This window comes from Hemibagrus wyckioides, linkage group LG19 (genome assembly GCF_019097595.1).
Source record: "Hemibagrus wyckioides isolate EC202008001 linkage group LG19, SWU_Hwy_1.0, whole genome shotgun sequence".
NCBI classification, from domain to species: domain Eukaryota; kingdom Metazoa; phylum Chordata; class Actinopteri; order Siluriformes; family Bagridae; genus Hemibagrus; species Hemibagrus wyckioides.
In genome coordinates, this window is record NC_080728.1 from 20,583,130 (window position 1) to 20,605,000 (window position 21,871).

A 21,871-nucleotide genomic window follows, 5' to 3' on the forward strand; every position below is an offset into this window, starting at 1 on the left:
TGTTTGTTTTTGGATTTGTTCATTTTTTTTATTCATTATTTTGTTTTTGGATTTTTATTTATTTATTATTTTTTTGGGGGGGGATTTATTATTTTGTTTTGTATTTGTTATTTTGTGTTTTTTATTGGTTATTTTGTGTAATTGGATTTCTCAGCCACAGTAATTTGGCAGATGCCCTCATCCAGAGCCACTTGCATTTATCTCACTCATACATCTAAGAGTTAAGGGCCTTGCTCAGGGTCCTGGGAGTCAAGCGCACAACCTTCAGGCCAACATCTTAACCACTGAGCTACCACTGCAATTAATAAATGTTCAGTATAAATAAATAATAAATAATATATTTAGATAAGTAAAAGAAAAAGAAAAATGCAGCTGAAAAATAGTAGGGAATACTAAACTATTTATTAAATTACAATTAGCTTCAAAAAGCAGTTTGAGATAATAATAATAATAGTAATAATAATAATAATAATAACAATAATAATAATAATAATAATAATAATAATCATATAAACATTTAATGGGTAAGTAAATAATGACAAAATAATGTGAAATGCCTTTTCTTCAATTTTTAATGTATTTTATATTTTTATTTATAATATATATAAAATATATATTCATATTCAGTATATTGCATAAGTATTCACCCCCTTGCACTTTTTAACCAGGTACTGAACTGGATTCAATCTGGATTATTCTTATGGATTGTGTGTGTGTGTGTGTGTGTAAGTTGCGATGTTGGAGGATGGCTGAGGAGGTGAAAATTTCAAACTGATCTCCCGCTCTCTGTAATAACAACACTCATTAGTGTCTCTGTCTCTCTCTCCCTCCCTCTCTCGCTTTCTGTCTCTCTGTCTCTCTCTTTCTGTCTCTTTCTCTCTGTCTCTCTCTCTCATCTGCCTCTGTCTGACTGTTTGTCTCACTCTTTCACCCCCCCCCTCCTCAAATACAATGATTTACTGGCACAGATGTTAAAGTACTTTATTGCCATAACAGACATCATACAGACAATGGTGAGGTTAATAACATGATAATACACAAAGATTAATGATGAAGAATTGAGTGTAAATATGAGTTTATAACTTTCTCTCCACAACCCCTCCCCTGTCTGAATTTAATTCAATTCATTAAGCTTTATTTATATATTATATATATTTTCAATTCAATTAAATTTATTTGTATAGCGCCTTTTACAATGGACATTGTCGCAAAGCAGTTTTGCCAAAACACAGAAAAATCTCACAGATTAGCTCAACTGGTTATAACATCATGTGTCTATAAAGAGAAATAGAGATTAGTGATGTGTGGAGTCATGTGCTGCTTCTCTAGCGGTTCCTTGAGCTGCATCTAAGAGCAGGATCCTGCTGAATGTTGCTCAATGTGTCCATTAGTCATAGAGGCTGTAGAAGATATCTGTGTGTGTGTGTGTGTGTGTGTGTGTTGCTATGGTGATGGTTTCCGGGGCCGCGGGAATACAAAGCGTGCGTGTGTGTGTGTGTTTTCAGCATGTTTCTCTGTAGCTGTTGGGGTTTTCAGAGCAGAACCCTGAGCCCTGTGGTTCTGCTTGATTAGGCAGAAGCTTTCGTGGTCCTCACTCTTGGTCTGCTGGTCCTTGCTGTATGCTTGGTGGCTCTGGTTGGGTCTTAGTTGTTCCGCTTGGTGGATTGGTGCTCCTTGCTTGGGGGCTTGGCAGCTCTGGCACTTGGGACTGACTTGGTGGTCCTGGCTGGGTGCTTGGTGGCTGAGCAGGAGCTTCATTTTGAGTTAGCTTCTGACTGACATGGAGGTTCTGTAGATGCTCACTCAGGTTGTTTGTTGCCTGGTCAATGAGGTGCAGTTGTTCTTGAAGCATCTCATCTTTTAAATTTTTTAAGGTATCAAAGTCATCTAGAACAGAACTGAGTGGCACTTCAGTACCCTGGAACATGACTATTCCAGTGTGGTAGATATTCACAGTCAGAGTCTGGTCACTGCCATTTCTATTTATTTTTATCTGTCTGCCATCTTTTAGGCCCCTTGTTCTATGGTTAGTGTAGTGGCTACAGAGAACCTTGTGCCAAGCGTCAATGTGTGGTGTATAGAACACGAGATCTGGGACTGTGCCATCTCTTTTTAGATCTGCTCTGAGAGATTCTGGGTGTTCTCTCAGGAGCTTGTGTTTATACTCCCTTTTATTTGGCACATCCTCTGGGTAGGTGATGAGAAGGGAATGAAGTCTGGTCCTGATTTCATCAGCCATGTCTCACACTCTGATTTAATCTGTTTTGGTGAAGAAGCTAAAGTTGATTATAGAAAATATGACTTTTTCATTTTATTTAATATTTATGATATAAAATATGGTGTAGAGTTCTTACCTCGGTATTCACCACAGCCGGCTTGTGTAAAGCTTGCGGCTCGTCTTCTGTAGCTGATGATTAGTCCGAAATATTTTCAGCTTTTCTTCTTTAAATGTACGTGATTCTTGTCTGGATAAGTAGCTTTACTCTTCCCTTTTATAATCACTTTGTTTCTCTCCTCCCCTTCTCTCTCACCATCCCTCTCTCTCTCTCTCTCTCTCTCTCTCTCTCTCTCTTCCTCCTCCCGCTTTGTTGACGTAGTTGTTGCTAGTGCGTGACTCATGGGAGGATACTGTTTGGGAATATTTTTGTGTACACACTCACTGCCAGAGAAATCAACTTCACATGTTTTAACTGTGGGCAAAATTATTCTAAGGAAACACTTTTGAAGACAATAAACTGCTGCTTTCAAGTTTTTCCACAGAGACTGCCCTTTTGGCGGTCACTGAGAAACTACATACTGCTAGATCAGCCAAGCTGTCATCGGTCCTCATCCTCCTTGACCTTACTGCAGCATTTGACACGGTTAACCACAAGACTCTCTTGTCCACCCTCAGGAGTCTTGGAATTTGTGGAACAGCATGGGAATGGTTTGCTTCCTACCTGGATGGTCGCTTATATCAGGTAACATGGAAGGGATTGACATCAGCCCCACCCAGACTCTCTACTGGTGTCCCACAAGGCTCAGTACTTGGTCCTCTCCTTTTCTCCTTCTACTCTCACACTCTTGGCAAAGTTATATCCTCACACGGCTTTTCATACCACTGCTATGCTGATGACACCCAACTTATCTTCTCCTTCCCTCCCTCAGATACTGAGCTTCTGCCCGAATCTCAGCGTGCCTGGCAGACATTTCATCTTGGATGACAGCTCATCAGCTTAATCAAACTTAATCCCAGCAAAACTGAACTGCTGGTCATCCCAGGTGACTCATCCCCAGACAAGGATCTTGCATTGTCTCTGAACAACTCAATGATCTCCCCTTCAGCCACTGCTGGCAACCTTGGGGTAACCATGGACAATCAACTGTCCTTTTCCTCCCATGTTGCCAATGTGACACACTCATGTCGGTTTCTTCTGTACAACATCAGAAGGATCTGACCATTTCTATCCACACAGGCTACTCAAGTGCTTGTTCAGTCTCTGGTTATTTCGAGACTGGACTACTGCAACTCTTTACTGGCAGGTCTTCCTCTGAATGCAATTCGTCCACTGCAGATGATCCAAAATGCAGCTGTGCACGTTTTATTTTCAACCTGCCTAAGTTCTCCCACACCACCCCACTGCTGCATTCCCTCCACTGGCTTCCGGTAGCTGCACGCATCAGATTCAAAACACTGATGCCTGCCTACAAAGCCAAGAATGGACCAGCACCATCTTACCTCAAAGACTTTATTACTCCTCGCACTGCACCTCGCTCCCTCCGATCCACTTACAAAGTACATTATTTACATTTACATTATTTACTGTCCAGTGTCACCCAAATGAGGGTGATGTTCCCTTCTGAGCCTGGTTCCTCTCAAGGTTTCTTCCTCATATCATCACAGGGAGTTTTTACTTGCCATAACTGCTGCAGGGTTGCTCATTAGGGACAAAATAGTCACTTTACTTTAACATTATACAGTGCACCTGGAAAGTATTCACAGCGCTTCACTTTTTCAACGTTTTGTTATATTACAGCCTTATTCCAAAATGGATTAAATTCATTATTTTCCTCAAAATTTTACAAACAATACCCTGTAATGACAACGTGAAAGAAGTTTGTTTGAAATCTTTGCAAATTTATTAAAAATAAAAAACACATCACACATTTAAAAAAATCACATGTACATAAGTATTCACAGCCTTTTTTGAAGCACATTTGGCACCAATTACAGCCTCAAGTCTTTTTGAGTATGATGCTACAAGCCTGACACACCTATTTTTGGGCAGTTTCTCCCATACTTCTTTGCAGGACCTCTCAAGCTTTGTCAGGTTGGATGGGGAGCGTCGGTGCACAGCCATTTTCAGATCTCTCCAGAGATTTTCGATTGGGTTCATGTCTAGGCTCTGGCTGGGTCACTCAAGGACATTCACAGCGTTCTCCCGTAGCCACTCCTTTGTCTCCTTTGAACCGTTGCCCCAGTCTGAGGTCCACAGCGTTCTGGAGCAGGTTTTCATCAAGGATGTCTCTGTACATTGCTACATTTATCTTTCCCTCCATCATGATTAGTCTCCCAGTTCCTGCCACTGAAAAACAGCCCCACAGCATGATGCTGCCAACACCATGCTTCACTATAGGAATGGTACTGGCCAGGTGATGAGCAGTGCCTGGTTTCCTCCAGACATGGCGCTTGCCATTCAGGCCAAAGACTTCAATCTTTGTTTCATCAGACCAAAGAATTTTGTTCCTCATGGTCTGAGAGTCCTTCATGTCCGTTTTGGCAAACTCCAGACAGGCCGTCATGTGCCTTTTACTGAGGAGTGGCTTCCGTCTGGCCACTCTACCGTACCAGGCCTGATTGGTGGAGTGCTGCAGAGATAGTTGTTCTTCTGGAAGGTTCTCCTCTCTCCAAAGAGAAACGCTGGAGCTATTTCAGAGTGACCATCGGGTTCTTGGTCACCTCCTTGACTAAGGCTCTTCTCCCCCGATTGCTCGGTTTGGCCAGGTGACCAGCTCTAGGAAGAGTCCTGGTGGTTCCAAACTTCTTCCATTTATAGATGATGAAGGCCATTGTGCTCATTGGGACCTTCAATGCTGCAGAAATTTTTCTGTACCCTTCCTCAGATCTGTGCCTCGATACAATCCTGTCTCGGTGGTCTACACACAATTCTGTGGACTTCATGGCTTGGTTTGTGCTCTGACATGCACTGTTAACTGTGGGACCTTATATAGACACGTGTGTGCCTTTCCAGATCATGTCTAATCAACTGAATTGACTACAGGTGGACTCCAATCAAGTTGTAGAAACATCTCAAGGATGATCAGTGGAAACAGGATGCCCCTGAGCTCAATTTTGAGTGTCATGGCTGTGAATACTTATGTACATGTGATTTTTTTTTCCATTTTTTATTTTTAATACATTTGCAAAGATTTCAAACAAACGTCTCTCATGTTGTCATAATGTGGTACTGTTGGTAGAAAATAATGAATGAGGAAAATAATGAATTTAATCCATTTTGGAATAAGGCTGTAACACAACAAAATGTGGAAAAAGTGAAGCGCTGTGAATACTTTCTGGATGCATTGTAATTGTTTTTTCCTTCTCTGTTTCTATACTTCTGTAATGCTGCTTTGACACAATGTCCATTTTTAAAAGCGTTATACAAATAAATTGAGTTGAATTGAATTTTGCTGCTATTCTGATTTAGGCCTATGACCAGGTTATGTTTACGGATTTTCCCCCTTCAGTTTGTGTTTCCGTTTCTAGTCCTGACTGTTTTCCCTTTTCTTTTTTACTTCTGCCACTTGTCTTACCATTTACTCTTCGATTTGGATTAGTTTGTTGGTATTTAATAAATCTGCACATGAATCCCACTCCTACCATTCCAGGAGTCTCTTTACAACCATTCATTCATTCATTCATTCACTCATTCATTCATTCATCCTGAGGAAGAGCTGGTGGTGGAACTCTGGGTAATGGTGCACCTTCACTGTGAAGCCCGGTGTTGTCAGCATCACTGAAAATCTCCTTCAGCTTTGTGGATGTTTAATAAGGAACTCCAGGCTGTTTAATGCTGTTTTATTTATAAGATCTTGGTGCTTTACAAGCTACAAGTTCAGTAGTGTCATGCAAAATCTGCACTTTATACCTGGATTTTATTGATGGATTACAAATAAACGCTTCAGACATCTGTTTCCGAGCCACCTCCACATCTGTACATAATTATTCAGTCAATTAAAATCCATCCCCTTAATCTGACCTTTTTAGGCATTTAAACTGAAATCAGAATGAAAATCACAACCAGGACTTTCAGTGAAGATATTTTACACCATAGCAAGATTTTATTTGTCAGTATTTTGTACAATAAACAAGTCGTCCTGCAAAAGTTATTATATCTGTAGAGTTGCATTTCATAAAAAATAGCTGATGTACAGTCTTTCTGTGTGTGTGTGTGTGTGTGGTACACTGAGAGTGTGTGTAGTGTTGTCTAATAGTATAGAATATTACACAGTGATTCTGAACCCAGTCCCCTCATCATCATCATCATCATCATCATCATTGTTGTTGTCATGCTGATAATCAGATGCATGAAAAGCTTCACATTAGTGTTAGTGATGTCATAAAAGCCTGAAGGAACAAATTTGTCTGGCCTATGAGTAAAGAAATAAACCTTTACACACACACACACACACACACACACACACACAGTGGTTTATTAATAGTCGTGTGTGTGTGTGTGTGTGTGTGAGATGATGTGATACACACTGCTACATTGCACTGATGTTTTTGTGAAAAGATTCACTGTGAATTCGTTTACGGTCCTTAAAAAAATATACAGATAAAGCAAGAGATCTTAAAAGGAAACATTACAATTTTTTACCCCCAAAAAAACAAACAAAAATAAAAACCAACAAAAAAAAACATACGAAAAAAATAAAAAATTGTTGTTTCTATAATTCCAGAAATTTCTAGCATTTTTTTTACAAGCTTTTTCCCCCTCAGCATTTTACACAGAAGTTCATTTCATAGGCACTCTTTTAATTTATTTTTGTTTAAATATATATTTATATTTCCCTCTGATATACAGTGTTTCAGTATATCCACAGAGTTTATAGTGATGTAGAATGATTACTTAAAAAATATATAGATATATATATTATCTTTTTTGTGTTTTTTTCTAACCCCACAATGAACACATCATCATCATCATCCTTGTCATCATCGTCATCCTTGTCATCATCATCATCCTTGTCATCATCATCATCCTTGTCATCATCATTATCATCATCATCAAGGAGGCATTTTGCATATTTAAGAAAATAAACAAAAATAAATTACGGGCTCAGAAAAAAAAATGCATATTTTGACCACAAAGAAAACACACACACACACACACACACACTTTCCATCTTTCTGGAATAATTTTTCTCTCTGAATAAAAATAATCTTCATATATTTTATGGTTATTTATTAACTGTAAAATAAAGATGTCACATCATCGATTTATTTCTTATAGAATTCTGTATATATTTATATGATATAACATGTTTGTGAATCATTTCTGTGTTTTTTCTGCGTAGGAAAATAGAAGTTCAGATAATAACGGAGTGAGGAGGAGCAGCTGGAACATCAGGAATCACGACTTCCTGTGAAAACAACCGTCTGTTTATTATCCGCTTTAATGTTTATCTGAGTTAAAGGGAAATTATGGTTTAAAGAAATAGAAAGAAAGAAAGGAAGGAATGAAGGAAGAAAGGAATTCACTTTTCTGGTTATTTTGCGGTTCAGTAAAATGTCCTCGTATCTGTTTAAGTTCACTCGAGTTAACATAACATCGCTCAGCCAATTGGAGGCCATCAGGGGCGGGGCTATTCTAAAAGCTGCTGTAATTTAGCTGTGTGTGTGTGTGTGTGTGTGTGTGTGTGTGTGTGTGAGGAAGCAGAGGTTCTATAATAGTGGAATAATTAGCGCACTTCAGCCCCAGGAGGCGCTGTTTCACCGGTTAGTCGCCAGTTCCTGCTCTGTTTACCTTTTATGGAATAATGTGGGCGTGGCTAAACGTAAACGTTTTTTCTGCTTTAGAAATAACGAAACTTTTACACAGAACTTTACAGAATGACCGATAAATAACTTTCGAACCTTTTCAGACCATCAACCATAATATTCTCACACACAATCTTTCAAAAACAAATATTTTAAAAATTTCACCAAAACACATTTTTTTCCAGACGGAAGTGAGAAAGATTTCACCGCAACAGCCACGTGATCTTAATTTGTAAATATTCTCCGATTTCTGAAAAACAGTCACGATACCGACACCGCCCGGTTCTCCTGAACCTTCACGTGGACTCCATGCTGATTGGCTGATGGGAAACGACAGACGGGAGCAGGAGACCAATCAGAGGAGGAAGCGTGGAGGAGGAGGGACGGGATTATTTACACCGTCATACAGCTCTCTTTATATAATATAATATAATATAATTTAGATATTTCTCTAATCATCCATGTGTTTTTTAGATTTATCTGTAAATAGATAGATTTATTAAGGCAGAACACACTGGAATAACACACCCCTGGGTTACGTCCTTCAACCTTCATCATCATCATCATCATCATAATCATCATCAAACCCGCCGATGCTGTTTTTTTTTGTGTTTTTTTTGGTGTTTTTCCTCCGATGCTAAGCACGTCCATCATCATCATCCATCATCCATCATCCATCATTATCCATCATTATCTTCATCATCATCATCATCATCAAACCCGCCGCCGTGGTTCTGATTCATGTAAGAGCTGGGTTTTGGTGTTTTTCTTCCGATGCTAAACACGTCCATCATCAGCATCATCATCATCCATCATTATCTATCATTATCTTCATCATCTTCATCACCATCATCATCATGGTTATTTTATTTTCTTTACTGAGGAAAATCAGATCATTGTTAAGGTGGTGGGTGTCATGTCTCTTTAAAAAGAATAATTTGGAATTAAACTCTGAAGTTATAAATGCTGGTCTGTGTGAGGGTGTGTGAACTGGAGGGCGCTTGGAGCCGGGTTTGGGAACGTCGTTCTTCCAAGCGAATCCGTTCAGGCTGAATCGACTTCCTTCATCCACAAGATGGTGCTCTGGGTGTGTGGGCTTTTTTTGTGGGAGAATATCGATCGTCACTTCAGGGCTGAGTGAGCTAATCGAAACGGAACAAAGCTAAGCGTGTGTGTGTGTGTGTGTGTGTGTGTGCGTTTTATCTGCTGATGGTGGACGAGGCTGATCGCAGGCTACTCGGGAGTTTATCAGATCCGGGGATTTTCCACGGCCCTGGGGAGACGGTCGCCTTCCTGCTGGCCATGTTGCTGCTGTTCTTGGACGTCTTTCTCTCCCCCGTCCCCCTGTCTGGCTCTCGCGCTTGACCTTTGACCTGCTGCAGGATTCCGACGCCCTCCACGCTGCCCCTGTTGACCTCGGTGCTGCCTCTCAGGGCTTTAGGCAGGTCTCGTTTACGTTCTTTGGACCGGCTCTTGTTGGATTCCGCTTTCATGTCGTCTGAGCGGTTCTGGTGCCCCTTGTTCCCGCCGGAGCTTCGCCGTCTGGTTCTGCTGCCCTCCCGGTGCCGGTTCTGCCCCCTGCTGGACCCCGCGCCCGCCTTCTCTGCCGCTTTAAGACCCTGGTGGCAGCTTTCGGGGGCTTCCGCGTCGATCAGCGGCATGTGAGGTGGCTCTGTAGATGGGTTCACATGGGATGACGTTGGCGATGTGTTGGTTAAGCTCTCGGGGGGTGGAGCTACTTCCGACACGCTTGAGGAGGCGGGAGGGTTAGGATCCCAGGGGGCGGGGCTATCTGCTGGGGAAACATGAATAGCAATAAATAATCACAACACACACACACACACACACACATTCCACAGCACTAGTCACACTCCACACACACACACACACAACCCACAGCACTCGCCACACTCCCCCCCACACACACACACACACACACACACATTCCACAGCACTAGTCACACTCCACCCCACACACACACACACACACACACACACACACATCCCACAGCACTAGTCACACTCCACCCCACACACACACACATCCCACAGCACTAGTCACACTCCACCCCACACACACACACACACACACACACACACACACACATTCCACAGCACTAGTCACACTCCACACACACACACACACATCCCACAGCACTAGTCACACTCCACCCCACACACACACACACACCAACATTCACCACCACACACACACACACACACACACACACACACACATTCCACAGCACTAGTCACACTCCACACACACACACACACATCCCACAGCACTAGTCACACTCCACCACACACACACACACACACACACATTCCACAGCACTAGTCACACTCCACCACACACACACACACACACACACATTCCACAGCACTAGTCACACTCCACCCCACACACACACACACACCAACATTCACCACCACACACACACACACACCCCACAGCACTAGTCACACTCCACCCCACACACACACACACACCAACATTCACCACCACACACACACACACACACCCCACAGCACTAGTCACACTCCACCACACACACACACACACACCAACATTCACCACCACACACACACACACATCCCACAGCACTAGTCACACTCCACCCCACACACACACACACACACATCCCACAGCACTAGTCACACTCCACCACACACACACACACACACACACACATTCCACAGCACTAGTCACACTCCACCACACACACACACACACACACATTCCACAGCACTAGTCACACTCCACCACACACACACACACACACACACACACACATTCCACAGCACTAGTCACACTCCACCACACACACACATCCCACAGCACTAGTCACACTCCACCACACACACACACACACACACACACATCCCACAGCACTAGTCACACTCCACCACACACACACACACACACACACACATTCCACAGCACTAGTCACACTCCACCACACACACACACACACACACACATCCCACAGCACTAGTCACACTCCACCACACACACACACACACACACACACACACACATCCCACAGCACTAGTCACACTCCACCACACACACACACACACATCCCACAGCACTAGTCACACTCCACCACACACACACACACACATCCCACAGCACTAGTCACACTCCACCACACACACACACACATCCCACAGCACTAGTCACACTCCACCACACACACACACACACACACATTCCACAGCACTAGTCACACTCCACCACACACACACACACACACACATCCCACAGCACTAGTCACACTCCACCACACACACACACACACACATCCCACAGCACTAGTCACACTCCACCACACACACACACACACACACATCCCACAGCACTAGTCACACTCCACCACACACACACACACACACACACATCCCACAGCACTAGTCACACTCCACCACACACACACACACACACACACATCCCACAGCACTAGTCACACTCCACCACACACACACACACACACACACACATCCCACAGCACTAGTCACACTCCACCCCACACACACACACACACACATCCCACAGCACTAGTCACACTCCACCACACACACACACACACACATTCCACAGCACTAGTCACACTCCACCCCACACACACACACACACATCCCACAGCACTAGTCACACTCCACCACACACACACACACACACACACACACACACACACATCCCACAGCACTAGTCACACTCCACCACACACACACACACACACATCCCACAGCACTAGTCACACTCCACCACACACACACACACACACACATCCCACAGCACTAGTCACACTCCACCACACACACACACACATCCCACAGCACTAGTCACACTCCACACACACACACACACACACATCCCACAGCACTAGTCACACTCCACCACACACACACACACACACACATCCCACAGCACTAGTCACACTCCACCACACACACACACACATCCCACAGCACTAGTCACACTCCACCACACACACACACACACACATCCCACAGCACTAGTCAAACTCCACCACACACACATCCCACAGCACTAGTCACACTCCACACACACACACACACATCCCACAGCACTAGTCACACTCCACCACACACACACACACATCCCACAGCACTAGTCACACTCCACCACACACACACACACACACACATCCCACAGCACTAGTCACACTCCACCACACACACACACACACATCCCACAGCACTAGTCACACTCCACCACACACACACACACACACACATCCCACAGCACTAGTCACACTCCACCACACACACACACACACACACATCCCACAGCACTAGTCACACTCCACACACACACACACATCCCACAGCACTAGTCACACTCCACCCCACACACACACACACACACACATCCCACAGCACTAGTCACACTCCACCACACACACACACACATCCCACAGCACTAGTCACACTCCACACACACACACACACATCCCACAGCACTAGTCACACTCCACCACACACACACACACATCCCACAGCACTAGTCACACTCCACACACACACACACACACACACATCCCACAGCACTAGTCACACTCCACCACACACACACACACACACACATCCCACAGCACTAGTCACACTCCACACACACACACACACATCCCACAGCACTAGTCACACTCCACCACACACACACACACACACACACATCCCACAGCACTAGTCACACTCCACACACACACACACACATCCCACAGCACTAGTCACACTCCACCACACACACACACACACACACATCCCACAGCACTAGTCACACTCCACACACACACACACACACATCCCACAGCACTAGTCACACTCCACCACACACACACACACACACACATCCCACAGCACTAGTCACACTCCACCACACACACACACACACACACATCCCACAGCACTAGTCACACTCCACCCCACACACACACACACATCCCACAGCACTAGTCACACTCCACACACACACACACATCCCACAGCACTAGTCACACTCCACCCCACACACACACACACATCCCACAGCACTAGTCACACTCCACCCCACACACACACACATCCCACAGCACTAGTCACACTCCACCACACACACACACACACACACATCCCACAGCACTAGTCACACTCCACACACACACACACACATCCCATAGCACTAGTCACACTCCACCACACACACACACACATCCCACAGCACTAGTCACACTCCACACACACACACACACACATCCCACAGCACTAGTCACACTCCACCACACACACACACACACACACATCCCACAGCACTAGTCACACTCCACCACACACACACACACACACACATCCCACAGCACTAGTCACACTCCACCCCACACACACACACACATCCCACAGCACTAGTCACACTCCACACACACACACACATCCCACAGCACTAGTCACACTCCACCCCACACACACACACACATCCCACAGCACTAGTCACACTCCACCCCACACACACACACATCCCACAGCACTAGTCACACTCCACCACACACACACACACACACACATCCCACAGCACTAGTCACACTCCACCACACACACACACACACACATCCCACAGCACTAGTCACACTCCACCACACACACACATCCCACAGCACTAGTCACACTCCACCACACACACACACACACACACACACATCCCACAGCACTAGTCACACTCCACCACACACACACACACACATCCCACAGCACTAGTCACACTCCACACACACACACACATCCCACAGCACTAGTCACACTCCACCACACACACACACACACATCCCACAGCACTAGTCACACTCCACACACACACACACATCCCACAGCACTAGTCACACTCCACACACACACACACATCCCACAGCACTAGTCACACTCCACCCCACACACACACACACACACACACACACATCCCACAGCACTAGTCACACTCCACACACACACACACACACACACACATCCCACAGCACTAGTCACACTCCACCACACACACACACACATCCCACAGCACTAGTCACACTCCACACACACACACACACACACATCCCACAGCACTAGGCACACTCCACCACACACACACACACACACATCCCACAGCACTAGTCACACTCCACCACACACACACACACATCCCACAGCACTAGTCACACTCCACCACACACACACACACACACACATCCCACAGCACTAGTCACACTCCACACACACACACACACATCCCACAGCACTAGTCACACTCCACCCCACACACACACACACACACACCAACATTCACCACCACACACACACACACACATCCCACAGCACTAGTCACACTCCACCACACACACACACACACACACATCCCACAGCACTAGTCACACTCCACCACACACACACACACACACACATCCCACAGCACTAGTCACACTCCACCACACACACACACACACATCCCACAGCACTAGTCACACTCCACCACACACACACACACATCCCACAGCACTAGTCACACTCCACCACACACACACACACATCCCACAGCACTAGTCACACTCCACCACACACACACACACACACCAACATTCACCACCACACACACACACACACATCCCACAGCACTAGTCACACTCCACACACACACACACACATCCCACAGCACTAGTCACACTCCACCACACACACACACACACACATCCCACAGCACTAGTCACACTCCACCACACACACACACACACACACACACATCCCACAGCACTAGTCACACTCCACCACACACACACACACATCCCACAGCACTAGTCACACTCCACCACACACACACACATCCCACAGCACTAGTCACACTCCACCACACACACACACATCCCACAGCACTAGTCACACTCCACCACACACACACACACATCCCACAGCACTAGTCACACTCCACACACACACACACACACACATCCCACAGCACTAGTCACACTCCACCACACACACACACACACATCCCACAGCACTAGTCACACTCCACCACACACACACACACACACACACACATCCCACAGCACTAGTCACACTCCACCACACACACACACACACACATCCCACAGCACTAGTCACACTCCACACACACACACACACATCCCACAGCACTAGTCACACTCCACACACACACACACACACACACACACATCCCACAGCACTAGTCACACTCCACCACACACACACACACACATCCCACAGCACTAGTCACACTCCACCACACACACACACACACACACACACATCCCACAGCACTAGTCACACTCCACCACACACACACACACACACACACACATCCCACAGCACTAGTCACACTCCACCACACACACACACACACACATCCCACAGCACTAGTCACACTCCACCACACAGCAGGATTTCAGCTAAATGTAGGAGACTGAAGTGTTTCAGGGGAAAAAGCTGACAGACGTCTGATTACAGACAGGAGAAAAGTTTAACATTCATCCTGAATCTGTCAAATATTCTACACACACACACACACACACACATACACCATACACATGCTCACACACACACACACACACACACACCATATGCATACACACACACCATACACACTCTCACACACATGAACCGTTCAAAACTTGTTAGCGTCAGTGGAAAGCTAACCAAAGCGATTTGTTTTGAGTCGACCTGAGGTGATTTTTTATTGACAGATTGGTGGTGTGGGCGGTCTGTTCTATTTTTAGCCCAAGCTTGGTGGCACAACTTCCTGTGAGGAGCCTTGACATGGAACGCTTGGCTTGGGTCAGTTCTTTGTAAGCAGCTGTACAGTTTACAGACGCTTCGTATCGGTCATAGTGGTCATATTTATGGGAGCTGGAACGGATTATCTGTATTTACATTATTTCTGATGGGAAAATTCATTCCAGTAAACATTTTCACCTTAAGAACTCACCTCCAGAACAAATTAACTTCCTATACCTAAGTGAAAAGAGTGATGACATCACCTACATCCTGCACACACACACACACACACACACATAACAGCTTCACGACCTTGTGTGTGTGTGTGTGTACAATAGAAAAGCTGATTAATGTAAGAGTCTGCGCTGGATCGAATGCTATTCTATTCTCTTTGCCGCTGAATAACGAGACTGAAGTTCAATTAAACCGCTGATTGATGACATCATCACAGCGAGCTCTGTTCATGTAGCTGTATGTATTAGCGATATGTCGTTGGAGATTTATCTCCACCCGCGACATCTTCTCACTCAGATATCATCGTGTTCATCAGTGTTTAAACTGGAGGACGCTAATTCCATCTTCTGAACTGAGGTTTATTTTCCAGGTGTAAAGCTGAGAGTCTGTGTTTTATTTATTAATGAACAATCTGGCAACCTCAGGATGATGGTTCCTACACACACCTGACTCTGAACACCAGGAACATTGCACTGAAGCTGTTCTGAAAAGAAATACCAAAGCAAGCCAATAGATTAACCTGAAAAACTCATCACACACGCACACACACACACACGCACGGGCACAGAGTGAGTCAGTGTGAGTGAGACGTCTAGTGTTAGAAGGCATGCGCTCTGTTACAAACCGTGTCTTTAGACTGGCCCATTAGGAAGAAATAGGGGGAGCCATGCGTGTCACTTTTCATGCACATGGAGAGGCTGGAAGATACCATTCCTACAAGAGGGGAAGTAACAACCTAGACCAATCATTAGGGTTAGAACAAGAAGAACAGCCAGAGATCAACATGTTACTGTGCAGTTAGACAGGTTAGAGAGAGAGAGAGAGAGAGAGGAGAGAGAGACAGACAGACATTAGAGAGACAGACAGGAGAGCTCTACACATAAACACAGACGTGTTGTAACTGTTAATAAACAGTGTGTGTCAGTATGCGCGTGTATGTGTGTGTGTGTGTGTGTGTGTGTGTGTGCGTATCTGTGTGTGCGTATCTGTGTGTGTGTATCTGTGTGTATGTGTGTGTGTATATCTGTGTTTGTGTGTGTGTGTGTGTGTGTGTGTGTATCTGTAAACCCACCATACTCCGGTACTTGTCCCGTTCCTCTCTTCAGCAGCAGTCTCACTCGGGTTCCTCCTGACTTGATGAGCTCAATGGCGCGAGTGTGTGTCATCTCTCGTGTGCTCTCACCGTTAATCTCTATGATCTGGTCTCCGACCTACACACACACACACACACACACACACACACACGGATACCTGTATAAAGCACTTGCCCTGATGAAATACAGAATGTGGGATTTAATTGTCATTATTTAAATTGTGTTATTTAAATCTGTGGTAAATTTATTGACTTTTTAAAAGTTAAGGTTTACGACCTTATATGGACATGTGGGTGTGTCTTTGAGCACAGATATGGAAATGTGAGCAGCTCTGAATAGCAGCAACTTTAAAACCATTCACAGAAATATGGGTGTGTGTAACGTCTGGGACCCCCGCTCTATGCGGGGCTCGACCCCAGACGCCCGTGGTGTGTGTGCGCACGCCAGCACACGGTGTAATGAGACCCATGCGCAGGATTCAGCGAAGCACTGCTTTTATTACATTTAAGACACGACATAGGGAAACAAACGTAACACTAGACATGGCGTGGTTAACTAAACTAAACAAAACCTAGACCTTAGCTTGGACATGGAACCTAGCAAACAAAACCCCAACAGAAACCACGGTACAGATAACAATCATGGACAAGGACACAAACACAAGGATCCCTATTTATAGGGGTAGACATTAGGGCTAATGGGATACAGGTGACAATCAGGATAGGAACAATAGGAAGGGCGTAACAAAAGACACACAAAGAAGCAGGCTTCCAAGGTTCACCTGCCAGCGCCCTCTCTGGGCCTGGCAGGGAACTGTCCAGCTGTTCCTGACATAACCCCCTCCTCTAAGGCGCAGCTCCCGAAGCGCCCAACCTCCGCCTAGGGGACGCCTCAGGAGTAGGCGGAAGATGTAGTTCATAGAGGGGAGATGCAAGGCCTGATGTAGTTCATAAATGCAGTCTACGGCGATGCCCCAGGTCCCAGGGGTAAGTTGACATCCGGCCCTAGAAAGAAATGGGAGGGAAGCGGCTTCCACCCGTGGTGCCGAGCGACGTCCTCCACGGAAACTCCATCGCGGAGCGGCGTCCCCGGCTGACAAGGTGGTGGAAGCCCGCCTCCAGTGGGACCGATAAAAAGGGGGTGCCCCCCCCATGGCCTGAAGTCGAGCGACGTCCTCCTTGTAAATTCCCTGAGGGAGCGACGTCCTCCACCGTAATGAAGCTGGGGACACCTCCCTGGGGAAACGGGGAAAAGGATCCGCCGGATGCCATCCACCGGTTGTCCAGGGCTCTAGCCAGCAGACTGCAAATCCTTACCGAAGACAGGAACTAGCTGGGAATCCTGCTGGGTCTCAGAGATTGTCCATGATTCTGTAGCGTCCGGGACCCCGCCCTATGCGGGGCTCGACCCCAGACGCCCGTGGTGTGTGTGCGCACGCCAGCACACGGTGTAATGAGACCCATGCGCAGGATTCAGCGAAGCACTGCTTTTATTACATTTAAGACACGACATAGGGAAACAAACGTAACACTAGACATGGCGTGGTTAACTAAACTAAACAAAACCTAGACCTTAGCTTGGACATGGAACCTAGCAAACAAAACCCCAACAGAAACCACGGTACAGATAACAATCATGGACAAGGACACAAACACAAGGATCCCTATTTATAGGGGTAGACATTAGGGCTAATGGGATACAGGTGACAGTCAGGATAGGAACAATAGGAAGGGCGTAACAAAAGACACACAAAGAAGCAGGCTTCCAAGGTTCACCTGCCAGCGCCCTCTCTGGGCCTGGCAGGGAACTGTCCAGCTGTTCCTTACAGTGTGTCTCTGCATGCGTATATGGAAATGAGAACAGATCTGAGTGGGAGTGCCTTAAAAGCCGTAGATGGAAATGTGGGCGTGTCTTTCTGTGGATACTGTATAAGTATCCATATAATTGGAGAAAATGGGGCATGTGTGGGTGGGGCTTTGAGACCATAGTTGACAATACAGATGTCTTTATGGACATATGTAGAATAAGCACATATCTGAGTGGGCGGGGCTTTAAGTTGATAGGTGGACATGTGCAGATATGGAAATGAACACACCTCTGAGTGGGCAGGGCTTGAAGTTGATAGGTGGACATGTGCATGTATAAAAATGAACACAGCTCTGAGTGGGCCGGGCATCAAGTTGATAGGTGGACATGTGCAGATATGGAAATGAACACACCTCTGAGTGGGCAGGGCTTCAAGTTGATAGGTGGACATGTGCATGTATAGAAATGAACACAGCTCTGAGTGGGCGGGGCTTTAAGTTGATAGGTGAACATGTGCATGTATGGAAATAAACGCAGCTCTGAGTGGGCGGGGCTTTAAGTACATAGAAGGAAATGCTGGAGTGTCTGCAGATATGTAAATGAGAACAGGTGCAAGTAGGTGGGCCTTTAAGTCCATAAATGGAAAGGAGGGTGTGTTTTTGGGGTCATATATAGAAAAAGAAGCAAAACAGAGTAGGCGGGGCTTTAAATCCATATATGGAAATGTGTATGTTTTGAGTATATATTTGGAAATAGGAGCAAAATAGGGTAGGCGGGGCTTTATGTCCATATATGGAAACCTGGTTGTGTTTAAGAGCGTTTCTAAAAATGAACACAGATCTGTGAGTGCAGGACTTTAATCCTTATATGGAGATGTGGGCGTGGCTACGCCATGAACCCAGTATTCCTGATGCTTTATAACAGTACAATGTTTAATGTCACTCTAATTTCCTTTCAGTTACAGCTTTCTACTTCCTGCAGGCTCGCTGTAATTTGTCACGTAGGATCAGATTAGTGCTGCAGGGACTGCTTCAGGCTCACACACACACACACACACACACACACACACACACACACTGTGGCTGATGTGGTTTCCTGTCAATACTGTGAGATAAATGAGATCCTCTCCATTTAAAGAGCTCTTAATGAGCACTAACGAGCAGGCTGCATGTCCTGAGCTCCGACTTCCTCGTTTGTTACTTTAATGGGTTTTTTTTACGGATTTTCTTTCGTACACGGATCACACGGAGCTTCACCGGGACGCTCCGGAACACACAATGGGAGAATTTGATTTTTAATTATATTAATTATATTTGATTTATTTCAAAAATACACACAGCTTCAGAACACTGATTAATTACTGAAGTCTCACATCAGGACTTTACCCACAATCCCACAGGTTCATTAATTAGTTTAAAGAGATTGAACGACATCACATGCGATTAGAGCGGAGACGATACAACGGAAATATCACATCACCGCTCTCTAAGACATTTCTATGCAGTAATCAGTGCTGCCAAGAAGACAGAAAAATATTCTCAAATAAATAATACATTTATTTATAAATAAATTAACAAAGCATTTATTCTTAGATTTAAATAATATTTTTTATTTATAAAATGAAAATAAAAAATAATATAAAATTTAAGAATTAAAATTATAGGCTAGAAAAGAGTAAAAAAAATTATTAGAATTTTTTTAAAAACAAAACACCAAGCTGCTTCTATTCAGTTTATAATTATTAAAAAACTTATAAAAAAAATATTTTAAATATTTAAAAAAATTATAAAATATCCAGAATATCTCAGAAACGTGTGTTGTGATGTCACTGGTCCAGTTCTAATACTTTTAAAATTATTAAAAATATATTTTAAAAATGATAAAATATCCAGAATATCTCTGGTCCAGCTCTAATAATTTTATAATTATTAAAAATATATTTTTAAAAAATATATAAAATATTCAGAATATCTCAGAAAAGTGTGTTGTGATGTCACTGCTCCAGCTCCAATAATCATTAAAAATAAGAGGTGGAGAAAGAGCTAGAACTGGACCCGTCAGGATTTCTTTTCCTCCATAAGTTTTAATTCTGTATTAATTCCAGAACACAGACTGGCTAATAAACTGTGGGATTCTGTCTGACCGTGTCATTTAACATAATAAAGCAGGATAAATAATGTAATAAAGTTAGCAGTGTTGTCTGTCGCGTGTGTGTGTGTGTTTTGTGAGCTGTCGTGGAGGTGAAAGGAAATAGGAAGTGATGTCACTCACCCTCATCCTGCCGTTGCGGATGGCCGGGCCGTCATCGGCCAGTCGGAGCACGAACAGGTCCATCTTGTATTCACGACCGCCTCGAATACTGAACCCGAAACCTTTAACACTCTTCTCCAACTCCACAGTGAAAAAATCAAAATTCTACACACACACACACACACAGGTAAACGCACACACACACACACATGTGCACATTTCAACACTCCGACACTTCATGGATCTGTGATGTGTCTGCCTGTAAATCTGTGTGTGTTTGTGTGTGAGTCCGTGTGTGTGTGTGTGTTTACCTGTGTGTGTCTGTACTCTGTGATGGTGTAGGAGTGTGGGTCAGTGTGTCTGTAGTCCAGCAGTGGTGTGTGTGTGTGTGTTTACCTGTGTGTGTCTGTACTCTGTGATGGTGTAGGAGCGTGGGTCAGTGTGTCTGTAGTCCAGCAGTGGTGTGTGTGTTTGTGTTTACCTGTGTGTGTCTGTACTCTGTGATGGTGTAGGAGTGTGGGTCAGTGTGTCTGTAGTCCAGCAGTGGTGTGTGTGTGTGTGTGTTTACCTGTGTGTGTCTGTACTCTGTGATGGTGTAGGAGCGTGGGTCAGTGTGTCTGTAGTCCAGCAGTGGTGTGTGTGTGTGTGTGTGTTTGTGTTTACCTGTGTGTGTCTGTACTCTGTGATGGTGTAGGAGTGTGGG

The 21,871-nt window shown here is 44.9% G+C and overlaps 2 protein-coding genes across 20 annotated transcripts in view; both read right to left on the reverse strand.

The window, feature by feature from the left end:
• Positions 1 to 1,000: 1,000 nt before the first annotated feature.
• Positions 1,001 to 2,514, reverse strand: LOC131370212 (uncharacterized). 2 transcript variants are annotated; one of them, XM_058417410.1, is made up of 2 exons: positions 2,355 to 2,514; positions 1,001 to 2,259 (listed from the first exon to the last, which is right to left on the reverse strand). In XM_058417410.1, exon 2 carries the CDS (start codon positions 2,237 to 2,239, stop codon positions 1,592 to 1,594), a length of 648 nt encoding a protein of 215 aa, XP_058273393.1. In that variant the 5' UTR covers positions 2,240 to 2,259; positions 2,355 to 2,514; the 3' UTR covers positions 1,001 to 1,591. The 2 variants fall into 2 exon arrangements, with proteins under 2 accessions (XP_058273393.1, XP_058273392.1); XM_058417409.1 differs by having other exon boundaries at positions 1,002 to 2,276; positions 2,355 to 2,513.
• Positions 2,515 to 6,299: 3,785 nt separating this feature from the next.
• The window catches only part of magi2a (membrane associated guanylate kinase, WW and PDZ domain containing 2a), a 168,974-nt gene continuing 153,402 nt past the window's right edge, over positions 6,300 to 21,871 (reverse strand). For 10 of the 18 annotated variants that reach the window (XM_058416827.1, XM_058416826.1, XM_058416831.1 and 7 more), the window contains 3 exons: positions 21,190 to 21,333; positions 17,091 to 17,229; positions 6,300 to 9,818 (listed from right to left, as the gene is read on the reverse strand). In XM_058416827.1, the coding sequence (XP_058272810.1) occupies positions 9,223 to 9,818; positions 17,091 to 17,229; positions 21,190 to 21,333 (879 nt within the window). In that variant the 3' untranslated portion in view covers positions 6,300 to 9,222. Of the gene's footprint in view, positions 9,819 to 16,643; positions 16,755 to 17,090; positions 17,230 to 21,189; positions 21,334 to 21,871 lie in introns of all 18 variants that reach the window. The other 8 variants (XM_058416834.1, XM_058416840.1, XM_058416833.1 and 5 more) reach the window with 5 other exon arrangements.